The sequence below is a fragment of the Hermetia illucens genome, chromosome 2 (assembly GCF_905115235.1).
Source record: "Hermetia illucens chromosome 2, iHerIll2.2.curated.20191125, whole genome shotgun sequence".
NCBI classification, from domain to species: Eukaryota; Metazoa; Arthropoda; class Insecta; order Diptera; family Stratiomyidae; genus Hermetia; species Hermetia illucens.
This window is the reverse complement of record NC_051850.1, coordinates 136,114,487-136,135,577: the sequence shown is the minus strand read 5'-3', so window position 1 is coordinate 136,135,577 and position 21,091 is coordinate 136,114,487. Positions and strand designations below refer to the sequence as shown.

The window sequence follows — 21,091 nt, the reverse complement described above, 5'->3', positions numbered from 1 at the left end:
GAGCATTTTTCTTTTGGGTAGTTTCTGAAAATGGGTAGTTGAAGTATTTGCAATCAATGTCAGAACTGCGTTGGAAAGAACTAATCGTGACCTTTCATTTGATACTCCACATGCATATTTTCGGCGGAAAAAAGTTTCTATTCGACTTTTGGGTGTATGAAGCCCCCTTTAAGTGCCGGAATCTTATTCATCACCATCGGGGTTTACGGTTCCAACTTTTCTACCAAATTTTGTTTCTGAAAATAGTACGTGACAGATATACAGACAGACAGACAAAAAGTAAAACGAATTTATAATGCAGTTAAAGTTGCAATCGCCGCCTTAAAAGTGAATTATCTGGTTTGGGACTCATCCAAGGTCGCAGCGCGGTCTGCATGTTAATGTATTATGTGTCGGGCTTCTACGGTATTTCTGTTTGTTCGAATCCTTATAACCAGGCGGTATTATTCGGATTGCTACCTTTTACGATTGATTTTCGAACCAAGCTGGAAAATTTCGATAACGAAAGCAGCCACGTACTCTAACACTGTCACGAAAATAGGAACCATTACCATGAATGAAAAATGCGGCCAACCGGACGTAATTTTTTGAGGCCTGTAAAAATTCAAGGCTTGTCTACGCAGTTGAAGCCTCTTGTATGTAGTAGGAAAATAATGGCCATATTTCAGGCAATAAATACGAAGTCACGCCATTTGGATCCTTTCTGATATTCAATGAGCTTTACCAGCACTGACCGAAGAAACTGAATTAAACCACCTGATATCGAATTACCAGCAAGTAGTGCTTTAATTTGGACGACTAAAAGCAAAGATTCTGATATGTTAGCTGGTATACTCAAGCGTAATGAAGGAGAACAGCTTGTTTTTCCAAAGGTCTTGCTGCAGAAGTATAAGTCAAGAGCTGGTATTTAATGATAACTGGATTTCGCATCATGCGATCCACTCTGTGGCTATATAAATCGCCACTGACCTACAAGTGGTACAGTCAGAAAACTGTCTTAGTAGATGCACTAGGACATAGTGCAGTGCGCTTAACGTTTCTAAGTTCAATTAATAAGGAAAATGGAAGAGTCAGCACAGTAAAAACAAGCATGAAATTCGTAATCATTTCAGAGAGCAGTTGATGAGAGTAGAATAAATCTAACCAATGCTTGACAGTGATAGCTACAATGTATAAATGACCTCACTGCAAATGTTTTCCTTAGTTTCGGAATTGATTTTATCTATAGTACATCGACGACTATGGCTTTGGTAACCGGGGGGTAAATTGGAACCTGAACGAACGGCTCTTGTTCCGAACAAGCGCTCTCAAAGTTCTCTTCAAACAGATAACCAGTCGGGGGACCAGAAATTGGATACCTAAGGTGTGAGTTTTTTGGTTTATGTATAAGAATATATATATTATTAAAACTAATCACTTTAGTATGATACTGACATTCAAAGCTATAGATCGCAGTAAATTTTTTCAGAACCGACAAATTTGACCTACTATACCTTTATGAACGACAAGCTACGATAAAGCTACGATGATGAAATCCGCGCACGGTTGTTGTCAGCCAAAAGAGCCTATTTCAGCTTACAATGACTGTTCCGCTCGAAACGTCTCCATAGGGTCGCCATAGGATCAAAGCTCTTACTGTACAAGACTATGATCTTGCCAGTCCTCATGTATTCCTCGGAAACTTGGGTTCTTAGCAAGAAAAATTGCGAACTCTTGGCCGCGTTCGAGAGAAGAATCCTCCGAAGAATTTTTGGCCCTTACATGAGGATGGACGATTGCGTAGCCTAAATAACGACAAAATCTATGAGCGATACCATGACCGTCCGGTTGTGGATCAAATCCGGCTCAATAGGTTACGGTGGGCGGGTCACTTAATCCGTATGGATGAGGATGATCCCACCCGGAAAGTCTATAAGGGCAATATCTATGGTAGAAAAAGAAGAAGAGGCCTGAGATGGAGCAATGGCGTAAGTCAAGACGCCAGATAGCTTTTAGGGATATCGAATTGGTGCACGTCGGCGCAAAACCAGGATGCCTGGAGTTCCTTATTAAGGCAGGCCAAGACCGGATACCGGTTGTTGCGCTTTTGATGATGATGGTGATACTATTTTGTATTACTGAGATTTCGAACATGTGCTTTGAGTAGAAACCGGTATCCGGCGTATTTTAGAGCCCCGGCGACGTAGAGTGGCAGTTTCGTGATTTTGTTTAGCTTTTCGCTTGAGTAATTTCTGAGAATGGACGCGTCAAAGAAATTATCATTATTCAGTCCTCGTACTCCACCCTTCTGCGTCGAATTTTAAAGCTGAGACCAGCTTTGAAAAGTGCTAGTCGATATCTTTCGTTTGATACCCCACTTGACTACATTTGGTAAAAAAAAATTAATTCCTCTTTTTCCAATATGGGACACACCCCCTCCCCTTTAAAACTGAATGTAGAACAATGTACTTCCTGCACACGCGGGGGCTCAGAGTTCCCTTTTTTCACCAAATTCCATATAATCATCATTATATCAGAAAAGTGCAGGCCGACATGGTGACAGACAGACGACAGGTAGACACAATGACAGACAGGCAGTAAACCAATTTTAATAAGTTTTGATTTAAACAAAACCTTAAACAAGTCGGGAAACCGGAAGCTTGACGCTTCAGGTATAAAAGGTTTTGTGTTTCCCTATGTGAGGAGTATAACGTAGTTCTCCATTGGCTTATAGCATTGACCCGAGATTGAAATCGCTAAGTTCTGGGCAGGTTATTGCCATTGCCAGAACTGAGCGATTTAAATATCTCGAAGGGTAGGTTACTGCCATTGCCAGAACTCAGCTATATAAATATGTCGAGTCAATGCTATCTGCCAATGGAGAATTGCGTACAAGTACAAATCGAGAGCTTTGATTTGATACCCTACACAACTATATCCGGTGAAAAAAATTTTTGAATCCCCCCTTTGCATGTATGGGGAGCCCCCCTTTAAACTCCACCTAAATTTATGCCACTCGCAGTATGCGTGGGATTTCATAGTTCCCATCTGTCCATCAAATTTCGTTTGGATCGGTTTAGCCGTTTTGGAGAAAAATGCGTGTGACAGACAGACAGACAGACTGCTGTCCTCTATGTCGGTGCAAAATTTAGTACACTTAGGATGAACTTAAGGGGAGTTTTTTAGTCAATTTCTAAAAGTTGATAATATACTATTAGTAAATTTTTTGAGCAGATACCGGAATAGGACATCTCTCGAAGATTAGATTTCACATAAGTGTTTTACACAAAATCTTAAAAAGTGCTGCAGATAAGTAGATTGTTCATAAATGCGACTTTAATATTTCACGTGAATGTCAATTATTCCGAGTAATTATGACGTCAGCATCTGATTTGCATGGCTTTGGAAGCGCACGAAATTGCTAAGTTTGAACTGCTATGACTTTGGTGTTAATTGCCAGATTTCCACGAAATTTTGCATGTATATACGAAATATTGTCTTCTATGCTGTTACAAAATTCGGAAGTCCTAGGATGAATTTAAGGGGGGTTTTTCAGTAAATTTCTAAAAAGTAGTAATATACTATTAGTAAGTTTATTTGAGTAGATATCGGAATGGGACATATTTTGAGGCCTAGATTTCATCTAGGCGCACCACTCCGATTTTTTTCGGATTTTTGGGTTGGGTAGTTTCCGAAAATGAGTCCTGTCTCACTCCAAGTGCGTACATTTTGACTCCTTACTCACGCACTTTGCAATTTATGCCAAAACTTTCGGAAAGTACAAATTGAGACCTTTCATTTGATATCCTACACAACTATATCCGGTGAAAAAAATTTTGAATCACCCCTTTGCATGTATGGGGAGCCCCCCTTTAAACTCCACCTAAATTTATGCGACTCGCTGTATGCGTGGGATTTCATAGTTCCCATCTGTCCACCAAATTTCGTTCGGATCGGTTCAACCGTTTTGGAGAAAAATGCGTGTGACAGACAGACAGATAGACAGACATTGAATCGATTTTAATAAGGTTTTGTTTTACCCAAAACCTTAAAAAGCACAAGGTTGCCATCTTGCTTATACAGAAGACGAATTTACTAGACAATGAGGTATTAAACGATATGTATTTTAGAATTGAGTGAGGAATTCTCCAATCAATATTCCCATCTAGGTGGGCGTTTTATTTCGACATTGATAGGAGAAATTTGCCACTCATAAAAATTATTTTGACATCAACAGACAACCGGCCCACATTCACAAATGGAAATTTTATTTCGATAATAACGTTTAAGGATTTGTCCAATCTGTCACCATAGGAAAAATTTTCGACTGGCAAAACAATTTTTGGAAATCAAAATCTTCAAAAAAAGTCTAATATAATTTCAGACCCCTCCAGTACAACCGTTGTTGTTGAATCAACTAGGATTCCAGAAGAAAATTTCAAATGCAAATAGTTCGGTCAATGAATCAGCACAAAATGTTTCATTGGATGAATTTTCGTAGTGAACCAAAAAAGGCTACAGTGACAGAGCAGGCATTTGAGATTATCAATATATTCTTTCGGAGGTAGGTACCGTATGGTTATTAAAGATCTTCAGGAGTAAAAAGACTGACTTCTTTTCATTCTCTCCCAGGTTCTTCGCTACAGGGAGTTGGTTTCTGTATTTCTTAGCTTTGCTTTTCTTGATTGTAGGAGTTGTCTATTTTTTCATTGACGAGGCAAGGAAGCGTAGTTTGCTAGAGCGAAGGCGGGAAATTCGCCGATCTCATGAGCGGTAAGTTACCTTTCAAGTAGCACACTTTTAGCATATCCTTCAATTAGTTGACTCCCAACCTCTTATCGATGATGAATGAATGAATTTGAAAAATGAATCTTTTGTTCAATAGTCCGCCCCAAAAAAGACGTCCTGGAGCTATAGCTCGTAATCATGAAATTTACCGTACTGTGATGGGAAAAGTTAAGGAATACATCGAACCCAATATCAATCAAACATGCGTTTTCCGGCAGACCCGAAGCGGAACTATCTATGGACAAGTAGTTGATCCCAATGAGACGAACAAAGACTGTCCACGAAGAGACACAAGGGAAGAGAAGAGTTCTGAAGTAAATATAGGAAGTAGTGAAGTGCCAGGATTGATTCTTCACTGATGGTTACACATCCATAATTGTAGATACAAATCACATTGTCAGCATTATTCTAATACTCAAATTTTCCCGAGCCTTTGTATATACTATCCAGAATAAACATACATCTACATTGCACTGAGTACAAATTATCATATTTTCTGTTTTAAATTGTGAATTTCATCTTCTAATTCTACCATATAATGTGTGCTTTTGGATTCTAGGCACCCTCGCTTAAGGATGGGGACTTATTATATTAAAACCTTGGTAAAATCCCTTGAAGACCTTACTCGATATGTTTGCCACCCTGGAGGACCTGGAGGTTTATTGCCGCCTATTCTACTGCATCTGCATTTTCAACAACACGTCTCTAATTTCTGCGGGAGTTGCTGTTGCATTACCACGTCGCCGAAAGCTATTGGTAACCCTCTATTGTCGGAGGTGGGGGCAACCCTCGAATAATCTTCAGCAAGAGGACAAGACGCGTAATCTGTGGAAATGAAAGGATTTTGAGTCGTCATATTATAATTCTGTAAGCGTTTTCCGCGTGGAGAGCTCTTAAAAACATTCCCTCCTGCTCTGCTGAATACCGGCTTGAAGTTTCTGTCATCTTCAGTTTTATGCTACATTGTTTTTGCCTACAGCTCTTTGCACCGCTCATCTGGCTCGGGGAGCAGTGGCTTCATCAAAAGTTAACCAGCTCGCTATTCCACCATTAGCTAGGCAAAGACTTGAAGTGCGCTCCTTTGTGTTAATCGGTCTACTTCTCCAGTTTAGTGCCCGCGCGGTGAGGTCATCCCCAATCACCTTTGGATTTCGTTCCTTTGTGACCAATTCAGACAATGTAACACATGGTGGGGCGGAAGAGCTGTACTTAAACGCGGGTACATTATACGGCCTGATGACTGCGCACATACATATATCTCCTCCAGCATCTGAATCGGTGATCCATAATTATTATTATTCTGCTAAGGGAAAGTCGCACCGCGTCCTTGAAGAACTATTGTGCCCCTTTTACTGGTTACAGTGTACCTATTGATCATAGCATCTCAAGCAGGCCTATAACCGTTAGGAACTTTAGTATGTTCCCTACTTCCAGATCTTTCAGCTTTGCATCTGGTAGTAAGTGTTCTCCACAGAAGGGTTCTGGCCGGTGTAAAGGCGTCCCAAAGTATCCAGACCTTGTTGGACGAGCCGAGAGTATTCAGTCTCCCAAGGCATTCCCATACTAGTTTAGAGTTCAGCTGGTTGGACCTAAGTGCCTTGATCGCTGCTTGGCTATCGGTTGCAGATTAAAGGAGGCACATTTGTTAATGCGTATATTTCCGCCTGGAATATGTTAGTGTACCTGCCCATTGGCTCAAAGTACAGTTTCCTTGGACCAATGACAGTGCCAGCGCTCAAAAGTGGTAAAAGACATGAAAAACATCATTCAACCGTTTCCGATACCCGACCAGCGTTGCCTCACCATGATCAACATGTTTTCGCGTTGGCCCGAGGTCTGCCCTTTGAAGAACCAATGGGCGGAGTCAGTGACCGAAGCATTCTATTCAACCTGGATATCACGATATGGTGCACCGAGCATCGTTACCACGGATCAGGACGTACAGTTTGAATCCGCCTTTGTTCAAGTCGCTAGCGAATAAAACCCGCTGTAAACGAACCCGCATCCAACGGACGGATTGAGCGGTGGCACCGGTTGCTAAAAGCATCCCTAATGTGCCATGAAGACAAGGTGAATTGGGTCCAGTTGCGGCCTACGGTGTTAATTGGTCTTCGAAACAGAGCTAAAGAGGACCTCGGGGCGTCGCCTGCTGAGTTAGTATTCGGGATCACTCTTCCGTTGCCGGCGAATGGTTCGTCGACGATAACCACACTGTCGGTTATTGCGAGTTTGTCAACAATTTGCAGGAACATATGCGAGAGATCCATCCTCGCCCAATTGTTCATCGCAGTAGCAAGACGTCATTTGTACATAAGAATTTGGGATCCTGCTTGCAAGTGTTTGTTCGAGTTAATGCTGTGAAGAAGTCTTTAACTCAGCCGTATACCGGTTCGCACCGCGACGTCGAAAGCCTAACTTCTACAGTCAACACAGTCGAAACACAGTCAACTGAAAGGCTGAAACCAGCGTACCTCTCGGCGAAGGAGTTTGGCCCTTATACGACACCATTTGAGTAATCTCCGTCTGCTATCCGCGCAAGGCAGCCCGATGGGTTATGTCAAAATTGCGTGTTAACACCACATTCTCGTTCCAGAATGTCGTCAGCTTACGTTTCCGGTGTCGGGAAAATGGTTGAAAAATGGAGGAATCTTTTGAAAAACTTTATCTCATATCTCCCTTAATATTGAGAATTTCGAGAAAAGGAGCTTGACTTGTGATCACTAGTGGAGAGGAAGATTTAAGCTTTTAAATGGTATATAAGTTTAGGGGGTATAGGTGCCGCGAAAGTGACGGTAAAGTGGAGGGATCTTGTGAAAAACTTTAAACGCTCATATCTCCGTTAATATTGTGAATTTTGCGAAGAGGAGCTTAAGTCGTAATCACTAGTGAAGAGAAGGATTAGAACTTTCAAATGATATATGAGTGGGGGGGGAGGGTCCGGGTGCCGGGCAAATTGCCTGAAAGTGGAGGAATCTTTTGAGAAACTTTAAACGCTCGTATCTTCGTTAATATTGAGAATTTCGCAAAATTGAGCTCGCATGAAGATAGGAGCTCCAATTCGCCACCTGTGGCTGGACCTATGTTAATGGGAGATCTGGAAGCTCCTCATGGACATGTTTGTCTGTCGGGCACTTTTATTAGAAATGGTGCTTTCTGACATGAACTTTGGCGAAAGGAGTTCTTTGGATGTCTTCGTCATAGCGAAGTTTAACTTATTTGATATTTATGGATAGACCACGAGCTTTATACAAATAGAACCACGGCACCAAATGTTCTTATAGAAAAAATCTGGAATGTCTTTCATATCTGAAGCACTCAGTTTCCGATGTTTCCCCGTCTTGCGTAGATTATCGACACCAGAAACCTAGAGGCGTCTACACGGTTTAATGTAATATTTTTTAAGGTTTTGTTTGTAAAACAAAACCTTATTAAAATCGGTTCAATGTCTGTCTGTCTTTTTTTTCCCGATGGAAGGTGGAAAACTTCAAAAGCTACCGCAGGCTCCTGCCACACGGTTATGTGGGACTCTTATCCACCCCCTTCTCCTTCCATTCTCCCCGCGGGACTCCCATTTGGTATTACGTCGCTGGGCTGGATCAGAATTTATTCTGCGCTCATATTAACATTCGTGTTCCTCTCGCGTTCATTCTTTCGGATGACTTCCTCCTGCCTAAGCTTCTTTCCGATGGCTGTAATCACTTTTTCAACTTCGGTCCATATGCCCTTGGCTTTCACCATAAGTTCCATGATATTTTCGGGTGTAAAGTGCTCCCCGGTTGTAGCTTCTAATGTAGCCCTTTGATTTTCGAATCTGGGGCAGTGAAAGAAGACGTGTTCTGCGTCCTCTAGAATGTTTGTACACTGTGGGCAATATGGCGAATCATCACGCTCAAATCGATACAGATATGCTCGATAGCCTCCGTGTCCGCTCAAGAATTGAGTTAGGTCGAAACCTACTTCACCGTGAGGTCGCTCGATCCATTTCCGGATATCCCATATGATTTTGTGAGTCCAACGGCCTTTTTCTGAATCGTCCCACCTCTCTTGCCATTCCGCGACAGTTTCAGCTCGTGCGAACTGTCCCCGACGGGCAGGAGATTCTCCGGTGAGGTATGTTCGATCGTAAAGTCGTTGTATTATATTTCTTTCGCCAGAATCTCAATCGCGACCATTCCTGCTATCACGCAAGCTGCCTCATTGAAACTTGTTCTGTAAGCGCAACATGTTCGGAGTACACTTATGCGATACGCAGCTCCAATCTTTCTCTTATTTATTATATTATATTATATATTTCAGTGCATCTGCCCATACTGGGGTTGCATACAGTAGGATCGAACTGACCACCCTTGAAATAAGGAGACGGCGACTCGGCCTTCGGCCACCTATATTTGGTAGCATTCTCGCAACCAGGGCTCCGATGTTATATGCCTTGGTTGCTGCACCCTCCACATGCAATCTGAAATTCAACCCCTGGTCAATCATTACACCTAAGTACTTAAGTGCAGACTTGGAATAAATTGTTTGCATTTCAACTTTGATCTTAATGGAAGTGCACTTTCTCCGCTTGGTAATAAGTACTACTTCCGTCTTATGCTCTGCGAGCTGTAGACCAGCATTCTGTAACCAGGATTTAATCTCATAGACTGCTTCATTTGCATAGAGCTCGACTTCCTCGAGAAGGCGTGCAACAACCGTCACACCAATATCGTCCGCGAAACCAATGGAGGCCACACCAGTAGGAAGGTCTAGGGTCAGTACCCCGTTATACATAATAATCCACAAGAGTGGCCCTAGGATAGATCCTTGTGGAACTCCGCATGTCGTTTGGTAGGGTTTCATTCCTTCATCTGATTCGCAGCACAGAATCAACTCAAGTATCTTGCTCCATCCAGCGGAATTGAAGGCATTCTTCACATCAAGTGTAATCACTGCACAACATTTGCCCTCGTCAAGTGCGGTCTTAACTGTGTTAGCTACTAGGACAAGTGCATCCGTTGTAGACCTCCCCGTTCGAAAGCCGAACTGATTTTCGGAGAGACCGCCATCCTTTTCGGCAATTCGAATTAATCTCTTATAGATTACTCGTTCGAATAGTTTGCCAGTATTATTTAGAAGGCATATCGGCCTGTAGGACGAAGCTTCCCCCAAAGGTTTGTTTGGCTTGGGGACTAGAATTACTTTCTGCTTCTTCCTTTGTGTAGGAAATGCTCCTTCTTTAAGGCATGTGGTGAACGCCTCGGAAAACATATTTGGAGCTATTTTGACTGCTGCCTGGAGAGCTTTATTGGGGATGCTATCCAAGCCAGGTGCTTTATTTCCAACAATTTTATCCGCAGCTTCGAGGACCTCCTTTTCGCTTACCATGGGAACTTCGGCGGTGTCTATCTCGACAGTGGGAAGGTTAGCGGTACTCACATTCTGTGGGAAAACAGCCGTTACTATTTCATAAAGCATTTAACTTTCGATATTACGGTTTTATAGGCGCCATTCCAGGGGTTCGTGTCCGCTTCATTACACAGTCGCTTAAAGTGTTCGCTTTTACTTTTCATGATGGCCACATGTAGTTTCTTCCGAGCGTTTTTATATTCTTCATGTAATTGCTCGTATCCAGATTGGTTTCTATTTCGCTGACTGCGCCTTCTGGCCTTGAGGCAGGCCTTGCGGCATTCTCCGATTTCAGAATTGCACCAAAAGTTCGGAACTCGCTTCTGTGATACAATATACAATGGCATGGATGCGTCACATGCTCGTCACAACTTCTCGCCAATCTGTAAAGCTTTATTTTCTGCGCTTCCTTCAAGCGTTGTATTTTGCTGCAGAACTTCTCCGAAAATCTCCTCGTCAAACCTATTAGCTGCCCACCTTTCAGCTCTCGTCCGAGACTGATTCATTCGTTTACCATGTCTGATTTCCAAAATTATGGCCTGGTGGTCGCTATGCGTATATTCGTCACTGACATACCACTGCAGATCCTTAGCTAAAACATCGCTAACAAAAGTGACAACTATCACGGACCCCATTTCTCTCTTACGGAAAGTGTTCACGCATCCAGTGTTAGCCACTACAAGATTCAAACGAGAAAGAGCTTCGAGTAATATACGTTCGTTTCTCGGCTGCCCCATTCTTCAGCCCATGCGTTGAAATCTCCAGCCACTATCTTAGGACTATGGTTGTGTGCGTCTGTTGCTAGCCTCTCCACCAAAGAATGGAACTCCTCTGTCGTAAGGCTTGGAGCCGCATAACAGCTGTAAATAGATATTCCGCCTATTTTTGCTCTAGTGAAGCCATTCCGAGGATCTTGGTGGCTCCTTCTATGGCCCGATTTCCGCATGTCCATATCGCTGCCTTTCCGCTCTTATTCGTGACCCATACTCCACTGTCTAGAATTTTGCACTGCTCGCAGATAATAGCAACGTCGATCGCCTTCCTATACACCGGACATGTGCTGCTGCCTGTGACATGGGCGCTGTCAATGTCGTTTATTTGCCTGCAGAACAGACAATTGGGTTTTTCTTCGGAGGCTTTTGCAATGTGGCCTTTATTTCCGCATTTACGACACAGATCGGACCTATCGTGAACGCTAGTACATTTCTTCGCCACGTGCCAAATTCCAAACACCTGAAGCATCTTTTCAGAGTTACCTGCTCTCGTAGTCGGCAGACGACCCAGCCAATCCGAACTTTACTGGCTGTGATAGCCCTTTTGGCCGCTTCAAGTGTTAGGCTTATGGACGCAGTTTGTGTGCTGCCATATGCCTTCCTCAGCCGTAGAATATCTCGCTCCCGGACCGGCTGTATTCCCAACTGGGATCGTAGCGCTTGACAAATTTCTTTCAAGTCTTTACACTCAATAACCGCACGATTTTGACTAAGCTTCACTTCACCCAGTGACGACTCGATTTTTTTCTGCAAGTCTTCTGACTTGTTTTCGGCTGGTTTGAATTCCAGCAATAGGTCGCCCTACTGTGTTCGCCTTATTCGCTTCACACTTTCACCTAGCTCCATTAACGAGGTGTCTGTTTTGACCTTGCGCAGAATATCAGCGTACGTAAGCTCACTTGTTTTTGTTATTATTGGCGGAGTTTCCTTTGTGCTCCGGAGTTTCCTTTGTGCCGAGTATACGTTGTGCGTCCTTAATAGTGAAGGGGCTGCCCCTAGATGGAAGCAGCACTCTAGGCGTTGACTGCAGTGCTGCAGTTTCTCCCTGTTTCTTCCCCTCACTAATTTCTTTTAGTTCTTCTCGTACTTCAAGATACGCAGCTCTAATAGCACGCACTTGGTCTTTAATCGCGTGATGGACATTATGTTGAGCGGTTACATTCCACCCCGGGTTTGAATCCCACTGAAAGCGAAATATAAATTTAAATTTTCTATTCGTCAAAAATTACAGCACTTTTCTCAGAAACGGCTATACCGATTGACACGAAATTTGGTGAAAAGGTGGGAACTGTGGACCCCCAGACATGCAGTGAGTAATATCCTCCTAAGTTGAAATTTAGGGGGGGGGGTCCCCATGCATGTAAAAGGGGGGTGTACAATTTTTTTTCACAAATATAGTCATGTGGGGTATCAAATGAAAGGTCTCGATTAGTACTTTTCGAAGTTTTGAGATTTGTTAAAAAGGCGGGGAGTGGGAGGGGTGCAACTTGATGATTTCTTTAACGGAGCCATTCTCAGAAACTACCCAACCGAAAAATCTGAAAAAAGTCATGAAGCTGCCTCTATACGGTACCCAGGCCTCAAAATACTCTCCATATCGATATCTGTTCAAAATAAGTTAATAATAGTGTATTACCGTATTTTTGGGAAATTGAGTAAAGCCCCCCTTAAGTTTATGTGAGAGTTATAAAAGTTGGTAATAGTATAAAATATAATATGAAGCATATTATCTCCAAGTTTGATCAAAATCATACTATTAGTAACAAAGTTACAGTAGCTCAAAATTGCCTTACCGTGTAAATTTACAACCCGAAGTACTAAATCTGATATGCTAAATGCATATTCTTAACTGGCTACGTACAAATGTGTAGTAATTGTGATAGTGTAACACTCAAATTACTCTCACAAGAAACAAACAAAACCTTTCATACCTGAAGCGCCCAGCTTCCGGTTTCCCAACTTGTTTTAAATTTCTAACGTTGGGTCCTGGCATCGTTTCGGGAACTATGTAGTGGTTGCATGTTAGGTCTTCTCAAGAATTTCCATTGAATGTTTAGAAATTCAGGGAGAAGTAGGTTCGCACTAAACAGTAATTAATTGAAGATTCCCTTCATCTGTTTCCTGTTATTGTAAGGCCCACATCTAAGTTTCAAATTCCTATAGTTGTCGAATCGCGTACAAACAATTATTCGTGGCTTCGTCAACGTCTCCTCCTTCTCCCTTATCTACATTGACAAAGTGTCTGCAATAATTTCAAATTTGCATAAACAGCTGCGAGTAAAGCGCGACAATATTTCAATAAGTTAAATGGTAATTTCCTTAAGTACCCTTGAAGTGCTGCAATTGAATCCTTTCCTACAAACTGGCTTTAAACGAGGGAAACGATTTTTAATGCAAATCAAAATATGCTCGCACATAGCCTTGAGGAGCGCCATTACGGGTTATTTGTTTAAATTCACTTTCTCATTGCGTCCATTGTTACTGGCGCTCTGCCAAGATCTTCTTGGAATAATTTTAGGTCAACTTACTGGTTCATGTTGACCAATTTGTGTTACTTAATGCTGATGTGAACTACATACATACGAAATACATGTACTTACGGTAACATCGCTGGTGCATGAAGTCAAATGGAGCTTGAATAATTGGAAATTAGTTTGGCCAGTGGTAAGTAAATAAAGTTGATTAAATGTTATTATATGGGAGGTTATCGATGTTTTTATTGGTGAAAATTGCAGATAAGTGTTAAAGCGGTTCAAAATAATTCGTAATAAATTTGAGGGACTGGCTTCATGTATGGGTGAAAAAAGTAAACGTTTCCCTTCGAAAACTGGGTCAAATATTAGTTTGTGATTAGTTTGTTGTTAGCTGCTAGAGGGTAGAGTTTAGGGAAGTTAAAATAAGATAAACTTCTCCTATATGACAATATATGATACTATGGAAAGGATATGCAGTTCCCCAAAATTATTTTGTTACTTTGTTATTGAGAATATTCTCAAGTTGCTAACAGTCAGTTTTCCGCCGCATTCTGTCTGTGATTCCGACTAGAGACCAGTAAAATCGGATAATATTTTGGCCTTTGCTCCCTGATTGGATTGCCAAATTCTGAGGATTTTCTCCAACGTGGACTTGAACTTTTCATCGGCCTCGTGCCAAGCTACCAGCCGCGGCGGTGACGTATAGTGCGTTGTCGGTAAGGCAGCCGTGGTTCATGCCTCTGATGTGCCGCCACATCACTCCGCCCCCAGCTGAAACTGCGCGGGTTTAGCGGAGGAACCCGGGACGTGATCTCGGCAATGGACTCACCACTTTCTTGGTGCATCCCCCGGTTCGACGAAGGGATTCAGTCTTGACAAAGAGACCCATTTGGCCTCACCTGAACGCCGTGCTTCCGTCACTTCAGGACTTTAAAGGGGCCCTCGTATGGTATGTGCGGCGGCGTCTACTCTAATTAGAACCTGTGAACATGTCCCCAGGTCCCTCCGGCGTCTTGTGTCGTCAAGGTGGAGTTGGAAGCCGCAGTTTCGAAACCGCATCCCTGAGCAGGCACAGCATACCAGAGTCACTTAATCCTGTCCTGATATCCAGCACAGGGTCGGCGGGGGGCCGCAAACTCTCCCCGTACACCATATCTGCAGGACTAGTCGTAAACTCCTCTCTGTGAGCTGCGCGAAAGCCAAGGAGGTCGAAAGGCAAATACTGTGACTACAATGGATCGTCGCGAGCCATTAAGGCGGCCTTCAGTGTCTGGTGCCAACATTGCAGCATCCCATTGGACTGAGGATATTATGCAGTAGTCCTGTGGCGTTTGAAACCAAAAAGCCTAGACAACTCCGCGAAAATAGTAGGCTCAAACTGCATTCCCTGGTCATTGATGATTACGGCTGGTACACCAAAGCACGGGATCCATTCTCAACAAGGTCCCCGGTACATGATTGTGCCGCAGTGTCAATCAAAGGTATTGCTCCAGGTCACCGTGTAAACCTAACGATTATTATGAAGCAATACTTGTATCGGTGCGAGTCTTGCAAAAGGCCAATGTTGTTGAGGTGGATGGTGTGAAAGCGCTTGATCGTCCTAGGGAATACGCCTACTTCCTTTCGTACGCGCTTGTTGATTTTGCACTTGTGGCACGCGATGCACTGTCTGACCCAAGCGTTTACGTCCTTATCCATGGACGGCCAGAAGTATTTTTCAGTGACTAACCCGTTTGTTATCCTGATCCATAAGTGCTCAAGATCGTGTACTGTATGAAATACTTCATCGCGAAAATCGGCCGGAATGAATAGCCTAGGTTCCTTATCTGAGGTCTTGCAGAGTAAATAAGAGTTTGAGCCGAAGATAGAAAACTTCAAGAACTTGTATTTGGAGTTTTCCTTCAGGCTCTGAAGCTCTGCGTCATCTTTCTGTACCTCGACGACTATCGTATAATCGACCGCGACGGGGACTCTGGCCTCCGAGATTCGAGACGTTGTATTTTCCAGGCACGTTTTACGTAAATTTGGGCGAAGTTTTTTCAAAAAGAAGCTCAACGGTTGCCAGTTTATCCGTAGGTAAAGAAGGGCGCCTACCGCTGTGTGACGAGGAAATGCTAGTAGTGGAGGATCAACAAGCTGTTGTTTGATAATATTAAATGTCTGGATGGCCTTAGTAGATAACGCAACCTCGCGGGAATCTTATGTTGCGTTGAGAATCGCTTGATGATGAACGGCTTTGGGCAAGAAATGATAACAGAAGTTTTACATGCCCAAGAACGTTCGCAGACCCTTTACCATGGTTGGCAAGGGAAAGCTCTTAATCGTTTCAACCTTGTCGGGGTGAGGTTGGACGCCGTTAGGGGTTAGTAAGTGACCGAGAAATTTTACCTGCTACTGCATGAATCTACATTTTTCAACGTTTAGGACAAGTCAACAAGACGCCGAAAAATGTACTCGAAATGTCATGTTTCCTGGTCCCTGGGTCTCAAGTGCTCAGATTCTGAAGAAGAGGCAACCAAAATATCATTCATGTAAACGAAACAGAAGTTTGAGTTTCGTAGGTCAGAGTGGATGAATGTCTGAAATGTCTGCCCACCGTTGCACAAGCCGAGTGTCATTCTGGTGAACTCGAAGAGTCTGAGAGGGTGTACAGATAGTCATTTTCGGTATGTCTTCGGAAGCAATAGGGATCTGGTGAAACGCCTTGGCCAGATCCAAGGTCGTGAAAACACGGCAGTTTATCAATGAATGTGAAAAGTCGTGGATTAGTGGAATAGTGTACTGGTCGGGAATCGTCGGAACATTCAGACGCCTGTAATCTCCGCAAGGTCTCGCCGTTTGATTTAGGGACCAAATAGAATCGAGGCGAACAACAGCTATTGGAAGGTCTACTTATTTGTCTATCATACCTATTTTCTTAGAAGAAGCTACCTACATTGATATAAAATTCGGTAAAAGGTAGAAGGGGTTCCCTCGCATGCAATTAGTAATATCGTTCTACATATGTGGTGGGGAACTACAGTCATGTCTTGTGTCCAATAAAACGACTAGTTTTTCCCAAGGCGACGTTTGATGCAAGGGGCAGGAAGGCGGGCATTGGAAATTGATAATGTTTGTTACGCACCTGCTCTCAGAAATTATTCAACCGAATCCGAAAAAAAATCTCGCTGCTGCCACTATATGATGTCTATACTCTCCGTACTGTTATCTGTTTAAATATAGTTAATTATACTATATCTCTTTATTAATAATAACCGTTGGCACGACAATCCAATTGGATCAAGGCATACTTTATGTTAGAGAACTTCATTCAAGTCCATAACGGTACACTGCAGTACACCGCAGAAAGCAATGTGGTCAACATTCCGGTCGGTTGAGATATTACCCTCATTTGGCTAGGATACTCATACATAGATGAGTCGATTGATATCCGCGATAATAAATTCCCTTATTATTCATCATCATCAACGGCGGGAACTCCAGACATCCCGGTGTTGCGCCGAGGTCCACCAATTCGATATTCCAAAAAGCTATCTGGCCTCCTGACCTACGCCATCGCTCCATCTTAGGCAGGGTCTGCCTCGTCTTCTTTTTCTACCATAGATATTGCCCTTATAGACTTTCCGGGTGGGATCATCTTCATCCATACGGATTAAGTGGCCCGGCCACCGTAACCGATATTATCCATCACCGGAGGGTCATGATATCGCTCATAGATTTCGTCATTGTGTAGGCTACGGAGTCGTCCATCCTCATGTAGGGGGCCAAAACTTCTTCGGAGTATTCTTCTCTCGAAGAACCAAGACCAAGAGCAATTCTTCTTACTAAGAACCCAAGTCTCTGAGGAATACATGAGGACTGGCAAGATCATAGTCTTGTACAGTAAGAGCTTTGACCCTATGGTGAGACGTTTTGAGCGGAACAGTTTTTGTAAGCTGAAATAGGCTCTGTTGGCTGACAGCAACCGTGCGCGGATTTCCTCATCGTAGCTGTTATCGGTTGTGATTTTCGACTCTAGATAGGAGAAATTATCAACGGTCTCAAAGTTGTATTCTCCTATCTTTATTCCTCCTGTTTGACCAGTGCGGTTTGATGTTTTTGGGTGGTTGGTTTTCGATGCTGACGTTGCCACCATATACTTTATACAGCCCAAGATCTCGCGCCAATTGCCGCCTGCTCGATCTGGATGAAGGCAGTTTGTACGTCTCGGGTGGTTCTTCCCATGATGTCGATATCGTCAGCCTAGGCCAGTAGTTGGGTGGACTTAAAGAGGATCGTACCTCCTGCATCTACCTCAGCATCACAGATCACTTTCTCGAGGGCCAGGTTAAAGAGGACGCATGATAGGGCATTGTCGTAGACCGTTGTTGATGTCGAATTGTCTTGGGAGTGATCCTGCTGCTTTTATCTGGCCTCGCACATTGGTCAGGGTCAGCCTAGTCAGTCTTATCAATTTCGTCGGGATACCGAATTCTCTCATGGCCGTGTACAGTTTTACCCTGGCTATGCTATTATAGGCGGCTTTAAAGTCGATGAACAGATGGTGCAACTGTTGTCCATATTCCCGCCGTCTACTCTTTGCTGTAAAGATAATCGCGCAGCGAGTCGACTTGGCGATGATGTTGTGCCGTCACGTCAACCACACCCCTACCTCCGATGTCACGAAGTAGGTTCACCCGCTCCACGGAAGAATTTGGATGATGCATTTGGAATTTGGACATAGTTGTCCGTATCCGCCGCTGGACGTTTTCCAGATTGGTCTTCGTCCACGGCAATATTCCGAATGCATAAGGTAGTGAAAGGATAGCGAATACATTCAACGCGCTTATCTTATTCTTCCCCAAGAGATGCCATTTCAGCACCAGCTTTACACGTCGCAGGAATTCGAATAGCAGAGCATCCTACAGATCACGAACTGGAGAATGGGCTCCTTGCAGAATTTCTAGGTACTCGCAGAAGTCGGTCTCGGTCATAGTTTCGATGTGGAGGTTACCAATTCTATGTCCGGTATGCGGTTCGTGATGACCTTTGCGGATGGCTTGGATTCGACACTTGTCTAATCCAAACTCCATCCGAATATCACGGCTGAACATGTCTACTAATCGCAACAGACTTCTCAGATGGTCGTCACTACCAGCATACAGCTTGATGTCAACTAAGTACATCATGTATGTCAGTTCGCATTATTTTGCAAAACCATGCCCTTTAGCTTCATTCAGTGGCCATGAAAGGTGTTCAGTGCAATACAAAACCAAAGGGGACTCCCCTTGGAAGATGCCCCTCCGTATACGGATGGGCTCTGAGGTATTTGCACCCTAAGATGTACGCACTGATAAGGTGGTATGCCACCCTTCCATGACTGTCGCCAAAAACTTTGGATCAATGCAATACAGATGTAGGACATCGATTAGCCAAGTATGCGGGACGCTGTCGAAAGCCTTTGCATAATCGATATAGGAACTAAAGAGGCTTCTTTGGTCTTTAGTTGCTTGTCCTACAACTACCGAGTCGATAATGTGTTGCCCTTTGCAACCCGTTGACCCAACTCGGCAACTCTTCTGCTCCTCGGACGAAATGTTGTTAGTCTCGAGGTGCGCATTGACCCTTCCACGTATGACCTCCACCTCCATGGACGTTATGAATTTGTAGAGGGTTGGTAAGGAAGTAATCGGTCTTGTGTTTGCGGGGTCCTGCACCGTGTCCTTCTTAGGGATAAGGTAGGTAATCCCCGCAGTGAAGACGGCTGGAAATTCCTCCGGCCGGCTCATGACCTGATTTATGCTGTGTTCCAACCGACTATGTACGCTGGTACCCGGTGCACCCGATTAAGACCTGGGCCCCTCCAGTTCTTCGAGCTGTTTGAGACTCGTCAAACTTTCGCTTCGGTTACATCCACAAAATTCATGCCAGGTGTATTGGCATTGCGGATGCCTTCGACGGTGATCCACTGCTGGACGGGTAACCTCCAAAGTCCACCCCCGTATTCTTTCGCTTCCTTTACCGAAAATTGCACTGTCTGGACGCTCTGTTGGAATTCGTTGAGAGATCTGAAAAAACTCCGCTGGTTCCTCGCGTATGTTGCATTCTGGACACTTCTGGAGTGACTTTCGGCATATCGTAACCGACTGCATTATACTGAAAGTTTCTGTTTTAGTGTGTGCAAAATTTCAACTACGGGTGTTTTACTGGGGATGGCACAGTTTCTGTAAACCCTCAGCACTTTATTTCTCATCCGTCTGTTGGTATTGCCTGTGCGCATTAGTATCAGCCTAGTGATGTCTTGCTTAGTGAGTCCCGCCGACGTTCCAGATGAATTTTCCATGGTGGATCTCTTTGGTCACAGAAGCCAATACTGCGAAAGCGGATCTTCTAGCCGGGAAATTTGACAGCCAAAACTGCACCACAATACACAAGTGATTGTAGTTGCAGCAGCGACATATCAGCACACAGTCGAGATGCAATATCGTCGTTGATTTGAGATAGAATTCCCCGAGTTGCTGGATATACATAGAGCCTGGGTATACCTGATCTATGCAAAGGATCCATTTCCGAGAATTCTATACACGCTTTTTGGAATTCATCCCGGACCTCAGCGGAAACCTCAGCTGGACGGTGAAGAAGAGTGCTTCGGCGAGTACTGAAACTATTGCCTGCAGTGCGGCGTAGTGTTGTTGATGCCGCAGCCTCTGCCCCCATCGACTCTCGGTCACCAGTTTCCGCGGTGACCTCAAATCGAACACGCTTCCTGATGGTGGCCGGGATTGTGTCGCTGCGAGTTATAAAACGGTACTGGTCTGCGACTCGCTGCACAGTCACGTGCGCGAATTACAGGAAATGCTCGACGAATCTCTGGTGCAATAAGGGGCAGTAAGATGTTGTACCCCCCCTCACCGTTATTTCGTAGTAGGAGCTGATGATAAAGAGGTTAATTTCTTTAGTCCATTTCATCCGCTGCCTACGCAAACCTGCTAAAGTAGGCGGAGCAATGCTCCTCGTCGTCATGGCGCCTAGATGTCGAACCGCCCCACGACTAGCGGTTTCGACGCCGTGTTGTCCATTACGGGTGTCCGACCCAGTCACCAAGTCAGACGACTCCCGCCGGTTATCCGTACCAGTCCTTAAATTTCTTCTTCTTCTAACTTTTTTGTGGTGCATTTTATCCCGAGCTCGCAGATGTGGGGATAGCTTCCTCAGTGAGTAATCTGCAAGACTGTAAAGTTCCTGCACTTTCCTCACCTATTCCCTGAAACGCTGCTGTGGCGTGCAGTCATTCCGACTTCCCTCTTCCTTTCGGGATCGGCTACGGCGGAGCTATTTTTTTTTTTATTTTTTACGTTTTTTATTTCAGCTTACAAAAACTGTTCCGATCGAAACGCTTTACTATAGAGTCAAAGCTCTTACTGTACAGGACTATGATCTTGCCAGTCCTCCTCGGAGACTTGGGTTCTTAGCAAGAAAAATTGCAAACTCTTGGTCGAGTTCGAAAGAAGAGTTCTCCGAAGAATTTCTGGACCCCCACATGAGGATGGATGATTCCGCAGCCTACATAACGACGAAATTTATGAGCGATACCACGACCGTCTGGTTGTGGATAAAATCCGGCTAAAATCGAATTGGTGGACCTCGGCGGGATGTCTGGAGTTCCTTATTAAGGCAGGACTAGACCGGATACCGGCTGTTACGCCGTTGATG

The 21,091-nt window shown here is 44.0% G+C and overlaps 1 protein-coding gene across 1 annotated transcript; it reads left to right on the top strand.

Moving 5' to 3' along the window:
* Positions 1–4,162: 4,162 nt before the first annotated feature.
* On the top strand, positions 4,163–5,257 carry LOC119649266. The gene is made up of 3 exons (XM_038051355.1): positions 4,163–4,543; positions 4,612–4,752; positions 4,865–5,257. The coding sequence occupies exons 1-3, from the start codon at positions 4,422–4,424 to the stop codon at positions 5,124–5,126; spliced, it is 525 nt and encodes a 174-aa protein (XP_037907283.1). The 5' UTR covers positions 4,163–4,421; the 3' UTR covers positions 5,127–5,257.
* Positions 5,258–21,091: the final 15,834 nt, after the last annotated feature.